This window comes from Alnus glutinosa, chromosome 12 (genome assembly GCF_958979055.1).
Source record: "Alnus glutinosa chromosome 12, dhAlnGlut1.1, whole genome shotgun sequence".
Classification (NCBI taxonomy): Eukaryota; Viridiplantae; Streptophyta; class Magnoliopsida; order Fagales; family Betulaceae; genus Alnus; species Alnus glutinosa.
Window position 1 is genome coordinate 10,859,555 of NC_084897.1, and position 20,040 is coordinate 10,879,594.

General features: G+C 42.9%; 1 protein-coding gene across 1 annotated transcript in view; it reads right to left on the minus strand.

Moving 5' to 3' along the window:
• LOC133852163 (splicing factor U2AF-associated protein 2) overlaps positions 1-20,040 on the minus strand; it is a 38,913-nt gene that overhangs the window by 18,068 nt on the left and 805 nt on the right. Inside the window, exons 2-7 of the mRNA XM_062288854.1 lie at positions 6,389-6,499; positions 5,982-6,116; positions 5,660-5,895; positions 866-1,114; positions 617-709; positions 504-542 (exon numbers count right to left, since the gene is read on the minus strand). Of these exons, the coding sequence (XP_062144838.1) occupies positions 504-542; positions 617-709; positions 866-1,114; positions 5,660-5,895; positions 5,982-6,116; positions 6,389-6,499 (863 nt within the window). The remainder of the gene's footprint in view (positions 1-503; positions 543-616; positions 710-865; positions 1,115-5,659; positions 5,896-5,981; positions 6,117-6,388; positions 6,500-20,040) is intronic.

The following is a 20,040-nucleotide window of genomic DNA, read 5'->3' on the forward strand; positions in this document are numbered from 1 at the left end:
AAAATCCATATAATTTGGTTAATAAATAACTCGTGGTACATGTGTCAACAAATGGTCAAAAGTTTTTAAATTTCAGGTATAAATCAACAGTAATGCGCTACATTTGTTTATTCTATACCTCATTTTTTCAGAAATGCTATCCAGTTTTTCTCCTGCACCCTGCCTCCATATTGTATTTATATGCTAAAAATCATAGTTCAATATGTCTCATAATAAGAACAACTGGAAATCTTGAATAATTACCCAAGAAGATTTCAGGATAATGGGATAATAGTGCTAAATCTTTTTATATTCAGTTGGATGTGATTTAATGGTGGCAAAAAAGTTTCTTGCATTCCATAAAAAAAGCAAGATCAAGTATAAGATGATACAAAACACCTTAAGTAACCCAAGCCAATCATACTTATCAAAAAAAAAAAAAAAAAGTAACCCAAGCCCATCACTCATGCTCAGATATTACAAAATTATTTCATGTAGTGAACTATGTAGGAGTGAAATCCTACCTCCTTTATTATCCCACACTTGGAGAACGCCTCCACCACCTGCAACATATTCCAGATTAGTGTCTTACCACGACAAATACTCAGACAGGAAAAACAAATTAACCATGACTTACTTCATCAATAGTAACATCATCAGGCAGCCCGGTCACATAAACATGTGTATTCACTTTTAATTCAAACCAACTATCAGGAGGTTTATTAGCTTCCTGCAAGGGTATAAAGATAGGAAAGGGAATCATAGCCACAATATTCAGCATCACTACAATCCTAATTCAGATTAACAAAAACACAATATAGATGTCCATTTAATATGATTAAAAAAAAATAAAAATCAGCAGCTGGACAGGTAAGGAAGAAAGAACCTTCTTTTCTTCTTCCTTGTCCGATAATTTTCTCTTGCCAATTGGCTTTGCCTCAACTACCTCACTGGTAACAGTATTTTCTTCCTTTCCAGAGGTGGCAGAAGCATTTACCATCACTTCATTTTCTGATGCATTAACTTCTTCTATGGCAGGGGCATCAGAAACATTAAAAGTTGGAAAGATTTCCTCTTCTTCTAAAAAGGTCATCTCTTCTAATCCATATTGCTCACTTCTGCTAGATGTGTTACCCTATTAAGCATTGAAGATGCATTCAAAATTGATAGAAGGTAAATAACTTGTAAGAAATGGCATAAAATGACAAATGTCGAATGTTAAGCACTGTAAATGATAACATAGGTTTGAATAATAACAGTGAAATGAGAACATAAAATCTTCAACAAAATGAACTGAGAATGTCACCCAAGGCCAATGTCACATGCAGCCATGCAATATTTCACGAGGGTAGTCATTGCGGTGCTAAGGATATTCACAAAGTTCCTATGCTAGGTAAGCCAATGTAATCTTAGCATGGTATATGAACTAAATCAACAGGCAGTTAACTTAAAATTTGAATATAGATTCAGAGGCAAAAAAAGAAAAAAGAAAAACTATTGCTTCTGCCTTCAGACTAAATCTATTTGAGATTGCAAGAGCTCGGCTTCAGTTAGTTAAATCCAAAAGTTTGGTAAGCCACCTTCGAATATAAGTATACAGGAAAAAAAAAAAAAATATATATATATATATATATATATATATAATCAAGAAAGTAAAGTGGGACCCCCTGGGCAAGTTAGCGGCGGGCCTTTTTTTTTTTTTTTTTGATAAGTGGCAGCACACCCATTATTCAATGAGAAATGATATAAACAAATCTCCTACACATCTCATTTTCAAATCCATCATTAGATTTATGAGACCCAATTCAATAGTGGATTTGAAACTTGGTTGTATAGAGATGTGTAGAAGATGCATTTATATCATTTCTCTTATTCAATGGACCAAATAGCCTTCAGTTTTAATTACCTCAAAGATATATGGTGAGGGCTTTTCTTTAATTTACTGTTTTATGTCTCTTTTTCCTAATTGTTAACTTCCTTTTTCTGATCAGACACTGCTTTATTTATAGTAGTAGCGCTGCCAGGTAGATCAGCAATCACTCAACTACATCAGAATCAAACAAAGAGAAGAAAATAAAAAAGGACACAGCACTACATCAGGAATCCAAAAGAGGACGTTGGGTAATTGCCTCCACGCAAACAAGGAAAAAAGGGAAATGATAATGTTGGCAATAAAAAGAACATTGTGGTAGTGGTGGTGCAGCCATGTGAGAAAATCATGAAATAAAACATAGGTAGAAGGGGAAGAGAGAGAGGATGGACGTTTAGTGAGCATACAGGGTTCCAACGAGTTCCAAAGGGGAAAGTACATGAATTTGGAAACATGGTAATGGTGGTGAGCAAAGAGAGAGTGCCTTTCCCAACGAATTTGCCAATGAGAGAGACAGTGGCAAAGAGTTGGAGGTTAAGTGTGAGTGTATGACTAATCATATGCCCTTATAGACCTTTAAAGTATCCATGCTCAAGATGTATAAAGACATAGATGCAACTAAATTGGGGTGAAAATGACAGCACTTTATGCGAAAGCTAAGACATGTACAAAAGAGAAGCAACATAAAATTCTTCAGATCAATTAATGCAATTAAAATTCTGTTGTAGGACAGATTCCAGGTCGGGATAGAATGGCCTGATCATACCCACATTAGAAAAGGAGTACAATCAATACATTCGGAAGTAAGGGCAAAATAGCCCAATCACACTACGTTCCAATGACAGTGGGATTGTGGGCTTTGGGGATGGAAAGCTGACTCAAACAACCGCATCCCATTTGAACGGGGTTGCGACCGGTCGTCCCTGGAGTCTTCGCAGAACTCTGGCCAGTTGCACTCCCTTTCGAACAGGAGTGCGATCATGAAGAACAAAAAGGCATAGGAATGTGTGGAAATCCCGACGATATTGTTAAATTTGGGCGGCAATGGATGTGTGTGAACTTTTCCCTGGTTGATCACAATCCCAACAAATTTTCTTCCTCATTTAGCATTAATCTTAGCATCAATAATTTCCATAAAAATTAGGACTAGTCATTTTTATTTCCTCTTTTCATCTTCAGTTGATTTTATTGCCTTTTAAGATTTAAACTTTTGTAATGTTTTTTCCTTTTTGATGATTTACTTACTCTTTAGGTTTTAGTTTCCATCTCTAGGTGCTTTAGGTGCATGTTAAAAGAAGACTGATGGATGTATTACAAATCAGTTTTTTTTTTTTGATAGGTAAGAAAAGATTTATTAAAAAAGCGTACAGGCACTGGAAGTATACACAAGAAATATCAAAAGCTAACCCGCAACAACTGACAGAAAACAGAAAAAGAACCCCAGAACCCAAGAAAGAAAGTCCAAAACAACCCACAAAAGAGCCCAACAAGACACGAGAACAAACCCACAGACCCAAGAGAATACCCACAACCCACCAAAGCACACAACCCTACAACATGCGGGCTTTTCCTTTACTTCGCCTAGAGGAGACTAAGACGTCGCCATAATTTATGGAGCATTGCAGATCCAGTAGCTCCCTCTTGCCTTTTGACTTTTGGCGTGCTATCATCTTCTCTCGCAAAAAATCTTCCTCCATGGCGTCTCGAATAACCAAGGCCTCCTCAAAAGAACCATCCAAAGCCCAATCAAAGGGTAAACCATCCCAATAGTCTTCGTCCTCCTCCCAAACCACAATCTCCCTATTATGATCAAAATCGACAGGCCAATTTCGAGATTGGGAAAATCCATTTCCTTCAGTGGAAAAAGGAGATAGGCAACCTCTCGGGGGGGAGGAAGGTCCAACCAACCTAACCTCGACGACCTTCTGCGGCGATGTGAAAATAACTGGCACCTTCGGGCAAGGATTGAGAAATCCCCTTCATAGACCCTGCTTCACTGGAGGCTCTGTAACCTTCTTCACTGGCGGCTCTGCACCCGTAACCTTTTAACAGCACAGCCAGCAGACATCTTCAGCTTTTGAAGATGAAGTATTGAAATTTTAGTGAAAATTTTCGGTTTCTTTGTTTTTCTAAGCTAGTTAGCTTGTTCCTTCAAATAGAAGACATTGTTGCTTCTATTCTTTATCTTTCTCGGTATCCACTATGACAAGTGGTATCACAGAAGGGTTTTATCCCGATTGATGGCCAATCAGCATAACGGTAGCAATTTCTGTAACAACATTGCTTGTAACGAAGGGCCACTTTCAAGAGCCAAATTCTGGGCGTACAAACATGAGTGCTAGCAAGCACAGTGCGAGACACGGTAGATATTGCGGGAGTTACGCAAACTCTGGGACACTATTGTTAGACTGACAAGGAAACAGGTTTAGGTTTGGCAGTGTTGACAGGTTAATTAACAGCGACGGAATTCACGTTCGATTTGTCCATAACCATAATCATTAACCTCTGAATCGGCAACCAACCTACGAACAGAAATTCAGTCACAATGAGGATGATGCGGAGGCAGAACTGCCATCAGAAAAACAACCACTGCAGCCACATCCATTTGAGTTGTCAACCGAGCTAAGGGAAGATTACCCACCACCTCCTCAACCATAATTGCAACTTGTCAATTCCATCAATGTGACAGAGGAAAAATGGAGACGCTTTCAAAAAAAGCAGTGTCATCAGTGCAGAGCAAGTTGAAGATCACCCTCCACCTCCTCAACAACAAGTGCAGCTTGTCCATGAAATGGAGGAAAATGGCGACTCCTTGTTCAAGTATCAACCCCCGAAGGAGACACCATATCCAAACGAAAACTCGAGGACAGGTTTCTCTGAGTAGGATGTCTGATGTAGGACAAATTCTAGGTCAAGGCAAAATGGCCGATTGCACCCACGTCTCAATGGGAATGCAACCGGTACATGCAGAAGTAAGGGCAAAATAGCCCGATCACACACGTTCGAATGAGAGTGCAATTGGGGGCTTTCAGGAGGTCAGGCTGACTCAACTGGCCGCAACCCATACAAACTGAGTTGCGACCAATCGTCCCTAAAGTCTTGGCAGAACCAACCGGTTGCACTCCCGTTTGACGGGAACGGGAGTGCGATCGCAATGAATAGAAAGGCATAGGAATGTGCAGAAAACAAGCAATCGATCAAAAAGGAATGTGCAAAAATCCCAATAGACAACATTGTTTGATTTCTTGCAGATTTGGGCGGCAATGCACATATGGGAACTTATTTAGCATTAAGCTTAGTGTCAGTAATTTCCATAAAGATTAGGACTTGTCATTTTTATATAGTCTTTCCATCTCTAGTTGATTTTATTGCCTTTTAAGATTTAATCTTAATGTAATGTTTACCTTTTAGATGATTAATTACTCTTTAGGTTTTAGTTTCCATCTTTAGGTGCTTTAGGTTGATGTTATAAGAAGACCAGTGGATGTATTGCAAATCAGGTTTTGAGAACGAAATATTGAAATTTTAGTTAAAATTTTCGGTTTCTTTGTTTTTTCTAAGCTAATTGTTAGCATGTTCCCTTGAATAGTATACATTGTTACTACTATTCTTTATCTTTCTTGCCATCCGCTACATCATCTGTACAGACTACAAAACAAATCAAAAGTTGATTCAAATGAAAGTGTACAAGTTTTTTGTTCTACTTCTAAAAAATTTGTTGCTTTCCGGCTCAAGCTTTACCAGATTTCTGCAAAATCAGGTAAACCATAAAAAAGATTTAAAAGCTAATGAATATCCCTAAGCACCAACCTGAGGGACCCAAGCTCTAAGACCACGATCCCACTTGTACGTAGTCCCATCATCATCAGTGAATTCTTCCTCACCCTCTGGTGGCGTTGAAGGTCTGTCATAATCAACTTCCCCCAAGTCAACACCAACATTTCCAGAAAGAATTCCGTTCTTTAAAGCTTGTGCCTCTGCCAATGCTTCCGCCTCTCTAACCTCCTTCTGCCATTTCTCAAACTCATCATCATCACAAGCAGACACTGCACAATGCATCATATGGTAAGACCTATAATTCAAAAGAAAATCAAAAGCAGTAGTCAAACAGAAAATGAAGAGAAGACTACACCTGTAGTTGAATCATCAGCTCTGTGCTGAGAAATTCCAGTCAGCAGCCCAGGGATTGAGGACAATGGCTGCCATTCGCTTCTGCCTTCAGACCAGGCAAATGTACTTTCGGAGAGGTACCCATTTAAGAAATGCTCTGTCCAGGCGAAGTAAATAAGCTAAATAGATGTTTCAATAGCTCGTAATTACCAATTCAACATGATAGAGATGGAACAATTGTCCTGAAACCGTGCTATTGTTTACTGGTAGAACTGAAATTCAAGAGAGAAGGAAAAAAAAATTAAAATCACTAAAAACAAAAAGCCATCCATTCACATTAGCACTAGTTTTAAGACAACTGACCCATATTTCACATGCCCAGCAGTTCTCCAGAAGAACCACAACATTGTCTACTAATACAACACTTACCACGCAACTCAGAAAAAGCATAAGGGCCAACATGTTGTTGATTTTCACCAAGAATATACCATCCAACTTCAGTAATTGCTTCACAGTTCCCATCAAAACTGTGTTCCGCACCTGCAAAATCCAGGAAGACAACATTATGTTATTCTTGCTTTTCTGGAGCCACAACACGCATTCAAAGATGCATGCATGTATATCCGCAACAAACACATTCATACTCACAGTTAAAATCAACCAACAGAAAGTCAGCCGGAACATCTATTGCAGCAGGGTACTATATAGATGGACAATTGACCAGAAAGAAATTCAAACTCAACACATATTCTAAATTGTTATCTGGATCCTGGGAAATAGTAGATAGAAGCTCACACCATCCATCAAGTATACTGGAAATTATCCAGCAATAATATTCATTTTCCAAAAACAAAGAAACTTAAATTCTCTCAAGAACACATATATGCATGTATGTGACTCTGCAATTTTTTTTTTATAAGTGATTTTGCATGTTTATTGAATGAGAAATGCTACATTTTTTTTTATAAGTAAGAATTCATTAAAAAGCGCAAAGGGGCGCAACCCTAGTACACAGGAAGTATACAAAAGTGCCCCTAAACAAAGGAAATGAAAGAACAAGAAAGTAAAAAGTCAGCGAACAACAAACTACCCGGGCTATGCGCCGACACCCAAAGATATAACAAATTAAGCACCTTTCTACAAAAAGCCCCAACCGAAACCTCCACATCCTCAAAAAGCTTAGAATTTCTCTCACGCCACAAGCCCCACAAAACACATAAAGGAACCTACTTCCAAATACGAAAAACAGGACCACGACCCAGCAAAGTGCTCCAACCACTCAATAAATCCACGACACTACTAGGCATAACCCACTCCACCCCGAACAAGCTATAAAAAAAACTCCAAACAACCCGAGCCACATCACAATGAAGAAGAAGGTGATCAACGGACTCCCCATGCTTTTTACACATAACACACCACTCAACCACCACAATACCACGCCTACGTAAATTGTCATGAGTTAAGATCTTTCCTAAAGCCGCTGTCCAAACAAAGAACGCCACCCGCTTTAGAGCTTTAACACGCCATATACCCTTCCAAGGAAAAGAGGCCGCCTCGTGACAAACTAAAGCTTTGTAGAAAGTCTTCACTTCAAAATTCCTCCTCTTTGAAGGATTCCACACCACCCTATCAACCTCGCCATGCCGAACCCGAGTAGAGTATAACTGATCAAAGAAGGACATCACCATCTCCACCACCCAATCCTGAGCATAGCGCGTAAAGAGAACATTCCAATGAACCACGCCTCCAACCACAGACAAATTATCCACCACCCAAGCATCAGGAGAACGCGCAATAGAGTACAAAGCTGGAAAACAGAGCTTGAGAGGCTTGTCCCCACACCAAAGATCATGCCAAAAGCGAATATGAGACCCATCACCCACCTCAAAACGCAAAAACTTGGCAACACTATCCCACCCCCTTCGAATAAACTTCCAAACACTGACACCATAAGGCCCCGTAACCGGTAAAGAACACCAACCTCCCCTCACACTCTCGTACTTCACCTCAATCACTGATCTCCACAAAGCATCACGCTCCTGAGAGAACCTCCAAATCCACTTCCCCAATAAGGCTTGATTAAAATTAATAATAACATTACGTCAACCCAGTCCACCAGCCTTAATTGGAGTACAGACTCGATGCCAATTGACTAAATGAAATTTAGTCTCATCACCCAAACCACTCCACAGAAACTCCCTTTGAAGCTGCTCCAGTTGCTTAGCTACACTCACAGAAATAAGGAACAGAGATAAATAATAAGTAGGAATGCTAGAAAGAGTACTGTGAATCAAAGTTACCCTACCACCCTTGGACAAATATAGTTTCTTCCAACTAGCCAACCTTCGTTCCACCTTCTCAATAACCCCATTCCAAATAGAAATAGATTTGAACGACGCCCCCAACAGCATACCCAAATAAGTCATCGGCACCACTATTCCATTATGCTACTGATATGGCATTATCAAACCACCATTAGATTTTTTTTTTTTTTTTCTTTTAACATTGGCCAATCTAAGGGTGGATTGACAATATCACGTCAGCATAATAGGATAATAGTGGGATAGTCGTATAGTGGTGTAGTATATAGCATTACTCTTAGTGAATATAGGATGATGTGTGCTCTTTAATTTCTTCCCAAAAGGACCCTCTTTTTACTTCTCTTTCAGCCAATGCAAAGAATGGAATCATGATTCAAAGGAAAACAAGCATTCAAATGCCCAATTTTTATTTTTTTTTATTTTTTTTTATAGGTAATAAAAGAAATAGCATTAGAAAGTGTAAAGACGCCCTTAAGCAAACAGGGAGTATACAAGGATACCAAAAGAAAAACAGAAAATAAAGGAAGAACACCCGAAAAAACCCAAAAACAGAAGAAAGGCTATATTAAACCCCCAACTTCTTGCCTCTAAACCGGCTAAAACCCACACCCCTAACACCGAAATTGATCGAGCATTCTAGATTATTGACCTCTCTTATCCCTTTTTTCTTAGGAGCAGAGTCAGAGAACCGCCTTTCATCAACTAAGGTCAACAAATCCAGAAAACCCTTCTCAGACCCCTTGAAAGAAATCCCCATCTTGTGAAAACACGACCTAGCATCTTGCACTATCCTGGGGTAAACAACAACCCCTCCCCCAGGATCACCCCCCTTCGAAGAATCACCCACCTCGAAGACCCAAGAAGACTGTTGTTCTCTCTAAAACATTTTTTTTTTATAGGTAATTAAAGTTTTATTAAGAAATGAAGCATAAGGCGCCCATAAATACACATGTGGTATACAAAGGAGAACCAAAGCTAACCTGAAAACCCAACAAACAACCAAAACAATAGGAAAAGTAAACCCAAGGACCCGAGAAACAAACCACAAAAACCCCCAAGGCATACAACCCTACAACAAATGGGTCTTGCCTTTCCTACGCCTAGAAGTTTTAGAATCGCCATAATTAACGGCGCTTTGCAGATTCAGCAGCTCCTTTTTGCCCTTAGTCTTCTGACACTTAAATCATTTATTCCGTAATAGCCCTGATCCTCTCGCCATGCTCCTCACACACCGTCCATGCAAACTCCTGGGACAACATCTCCCAAATCCCAGCAGCCTTCTTCCTGACATCTAACTCCCACTCCGACGTCAACTTCTCATCCACCCCAGATTTTGACCCCAAAGAAATCTCCGACAAAGTCTCCGGCTGAATCTCCGTCGGACCCAAGCCCACATCTCCGTTTGGATCAACGTGCTGACAGCTAGGCCCACCCTCGAAAAAAGACAAACCCAAAATAACCCTAGAGACCGCCGGCGATGACGCCTCCGGTAGAGGAGGAGACAACGAGGTCTCCGGTTGAAGAAGACACCCAGGAGAGCCTGACGACTTCTCTGGAGACAACTTATCAGCCGAAGAGAATTTCTCACCCAAAACAGTCGACCCACCCTTGGAATAGGCCAAAACCGAAATATCCCCAGGGACTAACGGCGACTTATGCTCCTGCCGAATAGAACATCCAAGGGAAGCCGATGTCATCGTACCTGCAACTTCTGTGATTTCTGATGAAACAGCCTCCAAACCTCCAACAGTAAGCCAACCCGTAACCATCCCAAAGTAAGACTTTGGCGTCGTCGGAACCGGAAAAGCATTTAGAGTCACCAGAGGGATCAAATCTAAAACCGACAAGGGGGAAGACTCGAAGGGAGAGGGAGGCTTGACATGTTCGGCCACCAAAGATGGCTTAACAAATTCGGCTGCTGCCAACGTCTCCGGTCGAAAGCTTCTCCTATAGGCGTCTGACAGACCGGCGCTTTCAGAACAGTTCGTCTGATGAGAGGCTTTGTATTTAGGCTTTGGCATAAGTCGACCCAACCGAAAGCCTTTGGGCCTGAGTCCCAGACCGAACCCAGCAAGGCTACCCAAATGCTTCCCAAAAACTCGACCCATAGCCAACTTGAAACTGATGAAAATTTTTCTCCACGTGAGCCAGTTCAAATTCAAATTCAAAATTTTTCTCCACTTGAAACAAACTGAACCTGGCACACCTCGAGCAGAGGGACAAACTATGGGTTGCTAATTACCCAATGGACAAGGAAGAAGACCCATGACTAGCGGACCGACCAAAGTAGACTCCAACAGAGAGCAGTCCACCGCCGATCTCGGAGCTACAAAATCTCCGCTTCACACCACAGGGAGGATATCAATAGCGCCCAGCTCGTCCATAGGGATCCCCTGCCTGAGAAGCCCACTACCTACACTGGTCATCTCCTTCGCGGCAAAAGACGAACCCGAGCTCACCACAGCCGCAAACGAAGGGCCCAGATTGACAAAGGTGGAACCCGGCCTTTTCCTTTCCTCCTTACCACCCTGAAAGAGCGCTTCCAGGGACAGCCTCCCACAACCCACCTTCGCAGAGAGAAAATCTGAAACCTTTCTCAACTCGCCTGAAAACTTATGCCATCCCCAACCTCCACGCCCTTCAAGGATCAAAATAAACCTTCTCCTACCACCGGACCCATATGTTGACGCCTCTAAGAACCGGCCGTCTTTATTACCCCCTTTACGAATAATCAGGACCTTAGACCCTTCCCTGTAGGACTTAATGAAATCTTCATCTTCAGGGAAACCCAAAAGAGATTCTATCATCGTCGCAAGCCAATTGGAACTCTAGAGGCTCAGGACGACTGCACCCAAGAAACCTTTTCTCTTCTCCACCCTCAACACCGAAGCCCCATCCAGCATTGAGAGGACAAAAGATTTCGATTCTACAAGAAATCTCTTTTCCATCGAGAAACACCCAAAAACAAAGGACCTACCCAACAAAGAATTACATAATCGCCAGAGAAGAGAACCACCCAGACATAGGATACATCGTTTGACTAGCTTGCTCGACCCAAAATGCTTCCTGATGCACGAAAACTCTAACCCCGCACTGAACCCGAGCGTGGAAGGCTGACCAAAGGAAATCCCTAAGAAGACACGCTCTCACGCGCCTCCGTTAGCACACTGCTCTTCGATCTGCTAGGGAGGGCTGGGGATCAGAAATTGTGTCCTCAAAGATAACTTATCTAAGACAATGAAGACGATCACTTTTGCATATGCTCCTACACTTCCATATCCACTATCCCTTTTATGCTCTCAACTTCTCTCTAAAACATATCAAGTAAAAACTGGAGAGAACACCCAAATACCGAGGAGAATGGCCTCAGAGGAAACAAAACCCACTGAAAAGGGGGAAGGAACCCCCCCCCCCCTCTCCCCAAACAACACCAAACGTATACGAAAAAGTAGGCCCAACACCACCAGACGAGGGCTGGACAACCAGAACCCCTCCCCCACCTACAGCCAACGAGGACTGGACCGTGGCCACGAAAGGGAGCTGAGAAGGAACACCCAAAGACTGCGCTATCGGAACATTGATCGCTGCCACAACCTCAGCAACCAGAGAGGCGTCCACCTGTCCAACACTGCCTCTCTTTGCTTTCCGATAATATCTCTACACCTGCTTGGAAACTGATGGGCAGATGGGACCCCGCACTCCGACATCACCGAACAAGACCCCCCCAACACAGCCTACCGGCTCCGGAAAAGACCCCTCAAACCGGGTCAAGACCAAACTTGGTGGTCGTAATCGAATAAGGCCTATAGCCCACCCTACTAGACCCAGCCCTTAAATGCCTCCAGCCCAACCCAAAACCACTCTTCAACATCTAGCTCAACCCAAACCTACCCATTCTCCACTTCAACCCAAAAGAGAAATGCAAGCCCAAATAATTCCTATGCCCACAAGCACACAAGCCACACTTCAAAAATACCAAGAAGCTTCTAGAAAACCCCACACTCATCTGATGCGTCACCTTCAACCTCTATGTCACCCACTGCAACCCTCTTCTTAGAGTTTGCCAGACTACACCCTCTAGAACCAAACTCCTCTGAAGCGTCACCTTCAATCTCTACGTCACCCACTGCAACCCTCTGCTTGGAGATCGCTAGACTGCACCCAATGGATTCTCGAATCCTGGAGCCATCAGCAAGAAGGTCTTTACCCAAAGGACCTCTCCATTGCGAAGCAATCCACTGCCTGCCAGATCGTCTCCTGCTCCCGACCCAGCGGAACAAGCTTCTCCATCTCGCACCAGACCACAGCCACCATCTGAACTAGAGGCCCGCCAACTAAGTCAGGAGCCAGCAAGCGCACCACCTCCGCGAACGACAAAAAGACCGTGACCTTACCCAAACTCTTCCCTGCCGAAGCGCCACTAGAGGAAGACGACACCACCGTTGATTCAAAAAAAGCCAATGCTTTGCTCAGCTCTCCAGAAACACGACCCAACCCCGCCCGTCACAGCCTTCAGGGAACACAATCATCCCTCTCCGGCCACCCACAGCATATACCGCCACCTTCAAGAACTGGCTAGAGCTATTCCCACCCTCCAAACGATAGCCACCTTCGAACCCTCCCTGAAAGATTTAACGAAATCCTCAGAACCAGGGTTTCGCAACACCTCTTCCACCATCAACAACAACCAAGCAACGCAACGCGCGCCCAGCAGAACCCACCCTGAGAAACCATTCATCTTTTCCACCACCCTCAACTCAACAGACCCTTTCACCATCGAGAAGATGAAAGATTTCACCTCCACAAAGAACCGACTCTCCACACCCAACCGCATAGGACAACCCCCGAAGGGGTTCGCAGCAGCCATGCCACCACGCGCTGCTCACATGGCTGAAAACCCAAGTGACGCAAGCTTCCCAGAACCAACAGTTATCTTTGGGGTTGCAGAACCACTCTTTTCTAGACACTCCTAGTCAAGTTAGAGTGAAAGAGTAGAGGAAGAGAGAAGTCTGAGGCTAAAAACTAGCGAGAAGCGCCTACACACGCCACCGCTTGCGGAAAGAGGGAGGAAGGGAGTAAGAATGCCCATTAAATTAACTGCTCTAATGAGAAAGTAAGAATTAGAATAAAGAACAACTAGAATTTTTTTAAAAAAAAAAAAAAAAAAAAAAAAACCAATCACATCTTTAGCACATGGGGCCCGCCAAAACCCCAAATTAAGTTTTCTCTTTTGCACATCTTCATAACAAATAAAACTACAAACTGTTAACCTGAGGCAAATCAACCTCTCACCCACTACCCACTATTTATATATAACACAATTAATGCAAAATCAGAGTAACCCAAATGGCATTTCCAACCCCTTAAGATTAGGGGAGTGGGTGAGACATTGCAGGTTCTAACCCTATTTGGCACATGAGTTAAATTACCAAGCAATATATATATATATATATATTTGATAAGTAATATAATCTCATTAAAAAGAGCAGAGGTGCGCAACCCTAATACACAAGAAGTATACAAAAGTGCTTCTAATTAGAGAAAACAAAAGAACATGAATGTAAAAACTCAGCAAACATAAGACAACTCAGGCTATGAGCATATATATATATATATATATATATATATGAAAAAATTCATTAAACAAAAATATAAACATATGGGCATCAGAAAATCAACTGAGAATCCACTCAATACCCAAGGACATAAAATAAATCCATACCATACCACGCTAACCAATTTTATATGTTTCTTTTTTTTTTTATCTCTACCTCGCTTCCTGCCTCCCACCTTGGCAAACAATATAGAACCGAAAATAAAAATTCCACAAAAACATGGAAATTCACGCAACTCCTCGGCAACTCAATTCCCAAATTTCTTTTTTTTTTTTTGGTTGGGAAAACTACAATTTACCCCCCCCCCCCCCCCCACCCGGCTCAAAGTTTCACCCAAACTGCAATCTTGCCTCCAAAGTGAAAAAAAAACTTGCAATGCATCCCGACCAAATTTCCTAATTTTGCAATATAACCAATTCTTTTTTTTTTTGATAAGTAAGAGAAATATCATTAAAAAGCGCAAAGCACAATCAAGTACACAGGAAGTATACAAGAAAGGCATCTAAGAGGAAGAAGAAAACAATACAAGGAAATCATTAAAACTAAACGATAAAGGTGCGAGGAACGCAGCCGACCAAGAGTACAAAGAATGAAAGAAAAAGGAAATGAGTTCCTCAGTGGTTCTTTCTTTGTCTTCAAACTGCCTATCATTGCATTCCCTCCACAAGCACCACAAAAGGCAACAAGGGACCATCTTCCACACGGCTGCACTCCGAGAACGACCACCCGCCCACCAGCAAGCGAATAAATCTACCACCCGAAGAGACATAACCCAAGACAGACTGAAGCGACTAAAGATGGCGTTCCATAGAGCACGTGCAACCTCGCAATGGAGAAGAAGGTGATCCAACGACTCCCCATTCATTTTGCACATGCAACATCTATCAATCACAATGACACGCTTCTTTCTGAGGTTGTCCAAGGTGAGGATCTTCCCTTGCGCTGCCGTCCAAACAAAGAAAGCCACTTTCAATGGAACCTTGGTCCGCCAAATACTTTTCCAGGGAAAATGAATAGCCTCTTTGCAAGCAAGAGCCTTATAGAAAGATTTAACATCAAATTTCCCTTTGTAAGAAGGAGACCACCAGAGCTGATCTTCCCCCTCACAATTCACTCTGGTTGAGTACAGCAAAGAGAAAAAAGAAGCCAAAACATCCACCTCCCAGTCGTGGGCCGCTCGGAAGAAGCTAACATCTCACTGATAGGACCCGCTCACCACAACCAAATGGTCTGCAACATGTGCATCCTTGTAACACGCAATGTCGTACAAAACTGGGAAAGCTTCCTTAAGAGGCACCTCGCCACACCACACATCATCCCAAAAACGGATCCTAGATCCATTTCCCAGCATAAGTCTGGTATGACTGCAAAGCAAACTCCACCCTTTCCTAATATTCTTCCATAACCCCACTCCGTGTGACCCAGGGGGGTCTATAGAACACCAACCATCCCAAGTAGATCCGTACTTTACATCCACAACAGATTTCCACCAAGCCTCTCTCTCATGGGCATAGCGCCACAACCACTTCCCTAACAGAGCCTTATTGAAAATCCTCAAATTTCTGATGCCCAGACCACCACTTGAAATAGAAGAACAAACCTTGGCCCAATTAACCAGATGAAATTTAAATTCTTCGCCTATGCCACCCCACAAGAGAAGCCAGAGAGAAAACCCCTTTGAACAGTAATAGAGGACAACTTGCTGAAGGCCTCCATCACAATGACAAACAAAAGAGGCGACAGAGGATCACCCTGTCTAAGACCACGAGAGCTGCTAAAAAACCCATAAGGGGTGCCGTTCACCAAAACCGAAAAACACACCGAAGAAATACAATGCGCTATCCAAGAACACCATCTCTCCCCGAAGCCACATCTTCTCAATATATACAATAAGAAATCCTAGTTAACATGATCATAAGCCTTCTCAATATCCAGTTTACAAAGTAACCCTGGTTCACCTGATTTGATGCGACTATCCAGACACTCATTAGCTATAAGAACAGAATCAAGAATTTGCCTTCCTTTCACAAAAGCATTTTGAGGATTCGAAATAATCTTCTCCACAACCCTTCTGAGCCTATTAGCAAGAACTTTAGCAATGATCTTGTAAACACCACTTACAAGACTAATAGGCCAAAAATCTTTAAGATCCACAGCCCCAAACTTCTTCGGAATTAAGGCTAAAAAAGTGGCATTAATGCTTTTGACAAACTTGCTATGAGTGTGAAAGTCCTGGAAAACCCCCATGAGATCAGTCTTGATCACATCCCAACAATCTTGGAAGAACGCAAGAGTGAACCCATCAGGGCTTGGAGCCTTATCACGATTCAAACCTTTAACCACCTCTAAGACCTCCCTTTCCTCAAAAGGAAGTTCTAAGGAAGAAGCTTCACCCGCATCCAAATTGTCAAAAACAAGGTTATCCATCCTAGGCCTCCAACTGAAAGGTTTTGCAAAAAGAGATTTATAAAATTGAGCAACATGATCCCTAATAACCTGCTGATCATAAGAGATAGAGCCATTGACAAAGAGAGACTCAATGGAAATGGATCTCCTATTCGAATTGGCTACTCGATGAAAGAATTTAGTGCATTTATCACCCTCTTTAAGCCAAAGAGCCCTAGACTTTTGTCTCCAGCTAATCTCCTCCTGTAAAATAGAATTCTCCAGATCTCTGATGACCCCACATTTCCTCGCCTTTTCTTCGAGAGTTAAACCCCGTTGTTCCTCCAATCTATCAAGAGCACACAAATCTTCCATATGCATTTTCTTGCGGAACTCCACATTACCAAACTCCTGATCGTTCCATCTTTTGAGATCAATCTTCAAAGCCTTAAGCTTTTGAGAGAAGATGAAGCTAGGCGAGCCTTGGAAGCTATAAGACTCCCACCAAAGACGCACCCTATCCACAAACCCTTCAGCCTTTAACCACATATTCTCGAACTTGAACGGTCTGGGACCCCAATGAACACCACCACAATCAAGAAGAATAGGAAAATGATCAGAACACAGTCTTGGAAGCCTTTTCTGAAGAGAACCTGGAAACTTGACTTCCCAATCTGGAGAAACAAGAAATCTATCGAGGCGAGACCAAGAGGGAATCTCCTAATTATTAGACCACGTAAATGGCCCTCCTGTAAGAGGGAGATCCATAAGATCCTGCTCAAAAATAAAATCCAAAAACTCCATCATAGCCGCATTAAGACGAACGTCTCTAGATCTTTCAGTAAGAAAGCGTGTGACATTGAAGTCACCCCCGATGCACCAAGGCAGCTCCCACCAAGAAGAAAGGCCAGCCAACTCATCCCAGAGAGAACTTCTAAGAGAGTCCAAGTTAGGACCATAGACCCCAGCAAAAGCCCAAGAGAAGTTATCAGCAACGCTTCTGAACGAACAGGCAACAACGAACTCGCCCACATACACATCAATCTTCTCTACAATCCTTCTATCCCACATAATCAAAATACCACTAGAGGCTCCGCGAGAAGCTAAATAGCACCAATCAACAAAGTGACAACCCCACAGACTTCTCACTAAACTATTGAAAACAAAATCCAGTTTAGTTTCTTGCAAGCAAATAATATCAGCCTTCCATTGCCTTAATAAGTTTCTGACTTTCAACCGCTTATCACCCTCGTTTATCCCTCTAACATTCCAAGAGAGGATTTTGGGCCTCATAAAAAACCACCAAAATCCCTACCTTTGCACATACCAAGAGAGGTGCTACCACTATGTGCGTCATAATTAACAGAACAAGCTAATCTATTTAATTCCCTTGTACCTTTCAAGCTCAAGCACTAGCTAGGACCCGCTGCCTTCTTAACATTACTATCGATTATAGCCTCAAACACAGCCGAAAGTTGACCTTCATAGCCATCACAAGTAATTCCCACCCAGTGGCTATATGCTAGAACCGCTTTCAAAAAGCCCTCTGGGGTCTTCTTACCAGAAAATCCCCTGACCTTGTCAATAAAAGACAAAGGTTCAGGCTCTTCCTCTGGGAATAAAGCAAGTTCCAGCCCATTCCTGACTCCCAAACCAGAACTGTGGGTCAACATAGGAACAGATGAAGGAAGACCCGAAGGAACCAAAGAGTCCGGAAGACCCGAATCTGCCCACACAATCAACACATCAACTGATTCCCTAGGAGCTTTGGCAAAAACAACCAGGTCTTTGGGAAAAACCTCCGAAACAGGGATGGTTAAAACTGGCCCAGGACTCATGACCAAAGGAGGAGAAGCATTTACTGGTACAAGGACTTCCAGGGCGAAAGGTGGACCTCCGATGACCTCTGGCAGCTTAGGAGACAGACCCATCTTCTCAAACGTACCCGTTTCTCCCTTCAAAGAATCTTTGTCATATTCTGGCCGAGAACCCCGCTCAGAACTAGAGGAATACCCAACAAGCTGGTTCCCCGAAGCAAGGGTGCCAGACAACAGAAAACCCAACCCACTGGAGTTCTCTGGAGTTGCGGGAGACTTATCTGAACCCGCTATGCCCTTCACCGGCGACAAACCCTCCACAGGACACACAACACGATCATTCAGGACTAAAGCAGAACCCCGCTCAGGACTAGAGGAACACCCGACAAGCTGGTTCCCCGGAGCAAGGGTGCCAGACGACAAAAAACCCAACCCACCGGAGTTCTCAGGAGTTACCGGAGACTTATCTGAACCCGCTATGCCCTTCACCGGCGACAGACCCTCCATAGGACACACAACACGATCATTCAGGACTAAAGCGTTGGGCTTCAGATCTTTCCGAACCCAACGAAGCCTCCTCTTCTTCTTGAGTTTATTCTTTCTCTTCCGCCCATTAACCTTGGGCTTTAACCCAGGCACAAACTCAAGAATCCCTTCACAAACCCTGCTAAAAGCTTGGTCCACCTCAGCCTTCAACTTCTCCAGCTGTCTTTTCCAACTCAAAAGAGAGGAAAACGTGTTCAACTCTCCTGACAACTGATTTCCTGCTGAAGTATCACCATGGACGCAACCTGTCTTGTCACAAACAGCAGGAACCATCTTGGCCTTCGCAAGTTCAAGACCACACCGGTAACAATGGTCCATACCCAGAGGATTCACTTGAACATTCGCGTTTACTGAACCACTCGATATCACAATCGGTAGCTTCTACTCCTCCGGGCGATCACCACGATCCTTAGCCAAAGGAATCGCTGGTAGAGACAGCGTCCTCTCCACCTCCATGCAACCGGGACCTGAACGCAGAACATCTGCGAAGGAGGGCGCACCATCTTTGCTGAGAGCTCTATTAGTATCAACCGGGTCATATCCTCCAATGGCGCCATCACCATTTCTCCTTGTCTTCTCTAGAACTGTAGCATGACGAGCCACTCCAAGCCTAAACGGTGCTTTTAGGAATGCACTGATCTTATCCAATTCAAGGACAAAACTCCTCTAGCCCCTCCCATCACGACCTTCTGGAATGAAGATAATTCCTCTCCGACCACCCACACCATAGACTGCCACTTCAAGAAACCTTCCTGCTGCGTTACCACCTCGTCTGACTATGAGTACCTTAGACCCCTCCCCGAAGGACCTGATAAAGTCCTTCTCCCCCGGACACCACTGCAAGTTCTCCATTGTCGACGCCAACCACCCTAAGCTTTGAGAACTAGCCCGGAGAAAGACTTCCTCCTTTCTACCAATCTCACCACCGAAGCTCCTTCTACTACCGTGAAAACAAAAGTCTTGGCCTCCACGCAACACCAACGCTCCATAGATTAATGAGATTTAAGGTTGAGAAGATGGAGAATTTTTTTAAAAAAATATCCCTTAAAAAATCTTCTGAAAATATCCCTTCAAAAATCTTTTTCTTTTTCTTTTTCTTTTTTTTTTAAAAAAAAAATAACGATTAAAAAAAGAAAATATTGGGGGTGGCCGAAGCCACCCCATGGAGCATTTGGGGGTGGCCGGCCTGGGGGTGGCGAACCACCCCCATGGCCCATGGGAGTGGTTTGGCCACCCCTAATCGGCCACCCCCTTTTTTTAATTCTTTTTTTAAAAAAAAAAAAAAGAGAAAAAAAAAAGGGATAAATTGATTTTTTTTTAGGGATATTTTTTGAAGAATTGGCTACATTGCAAATTTTTAAAACTTGGTTGGGGTGCATTGCAAGTTTTTTTCA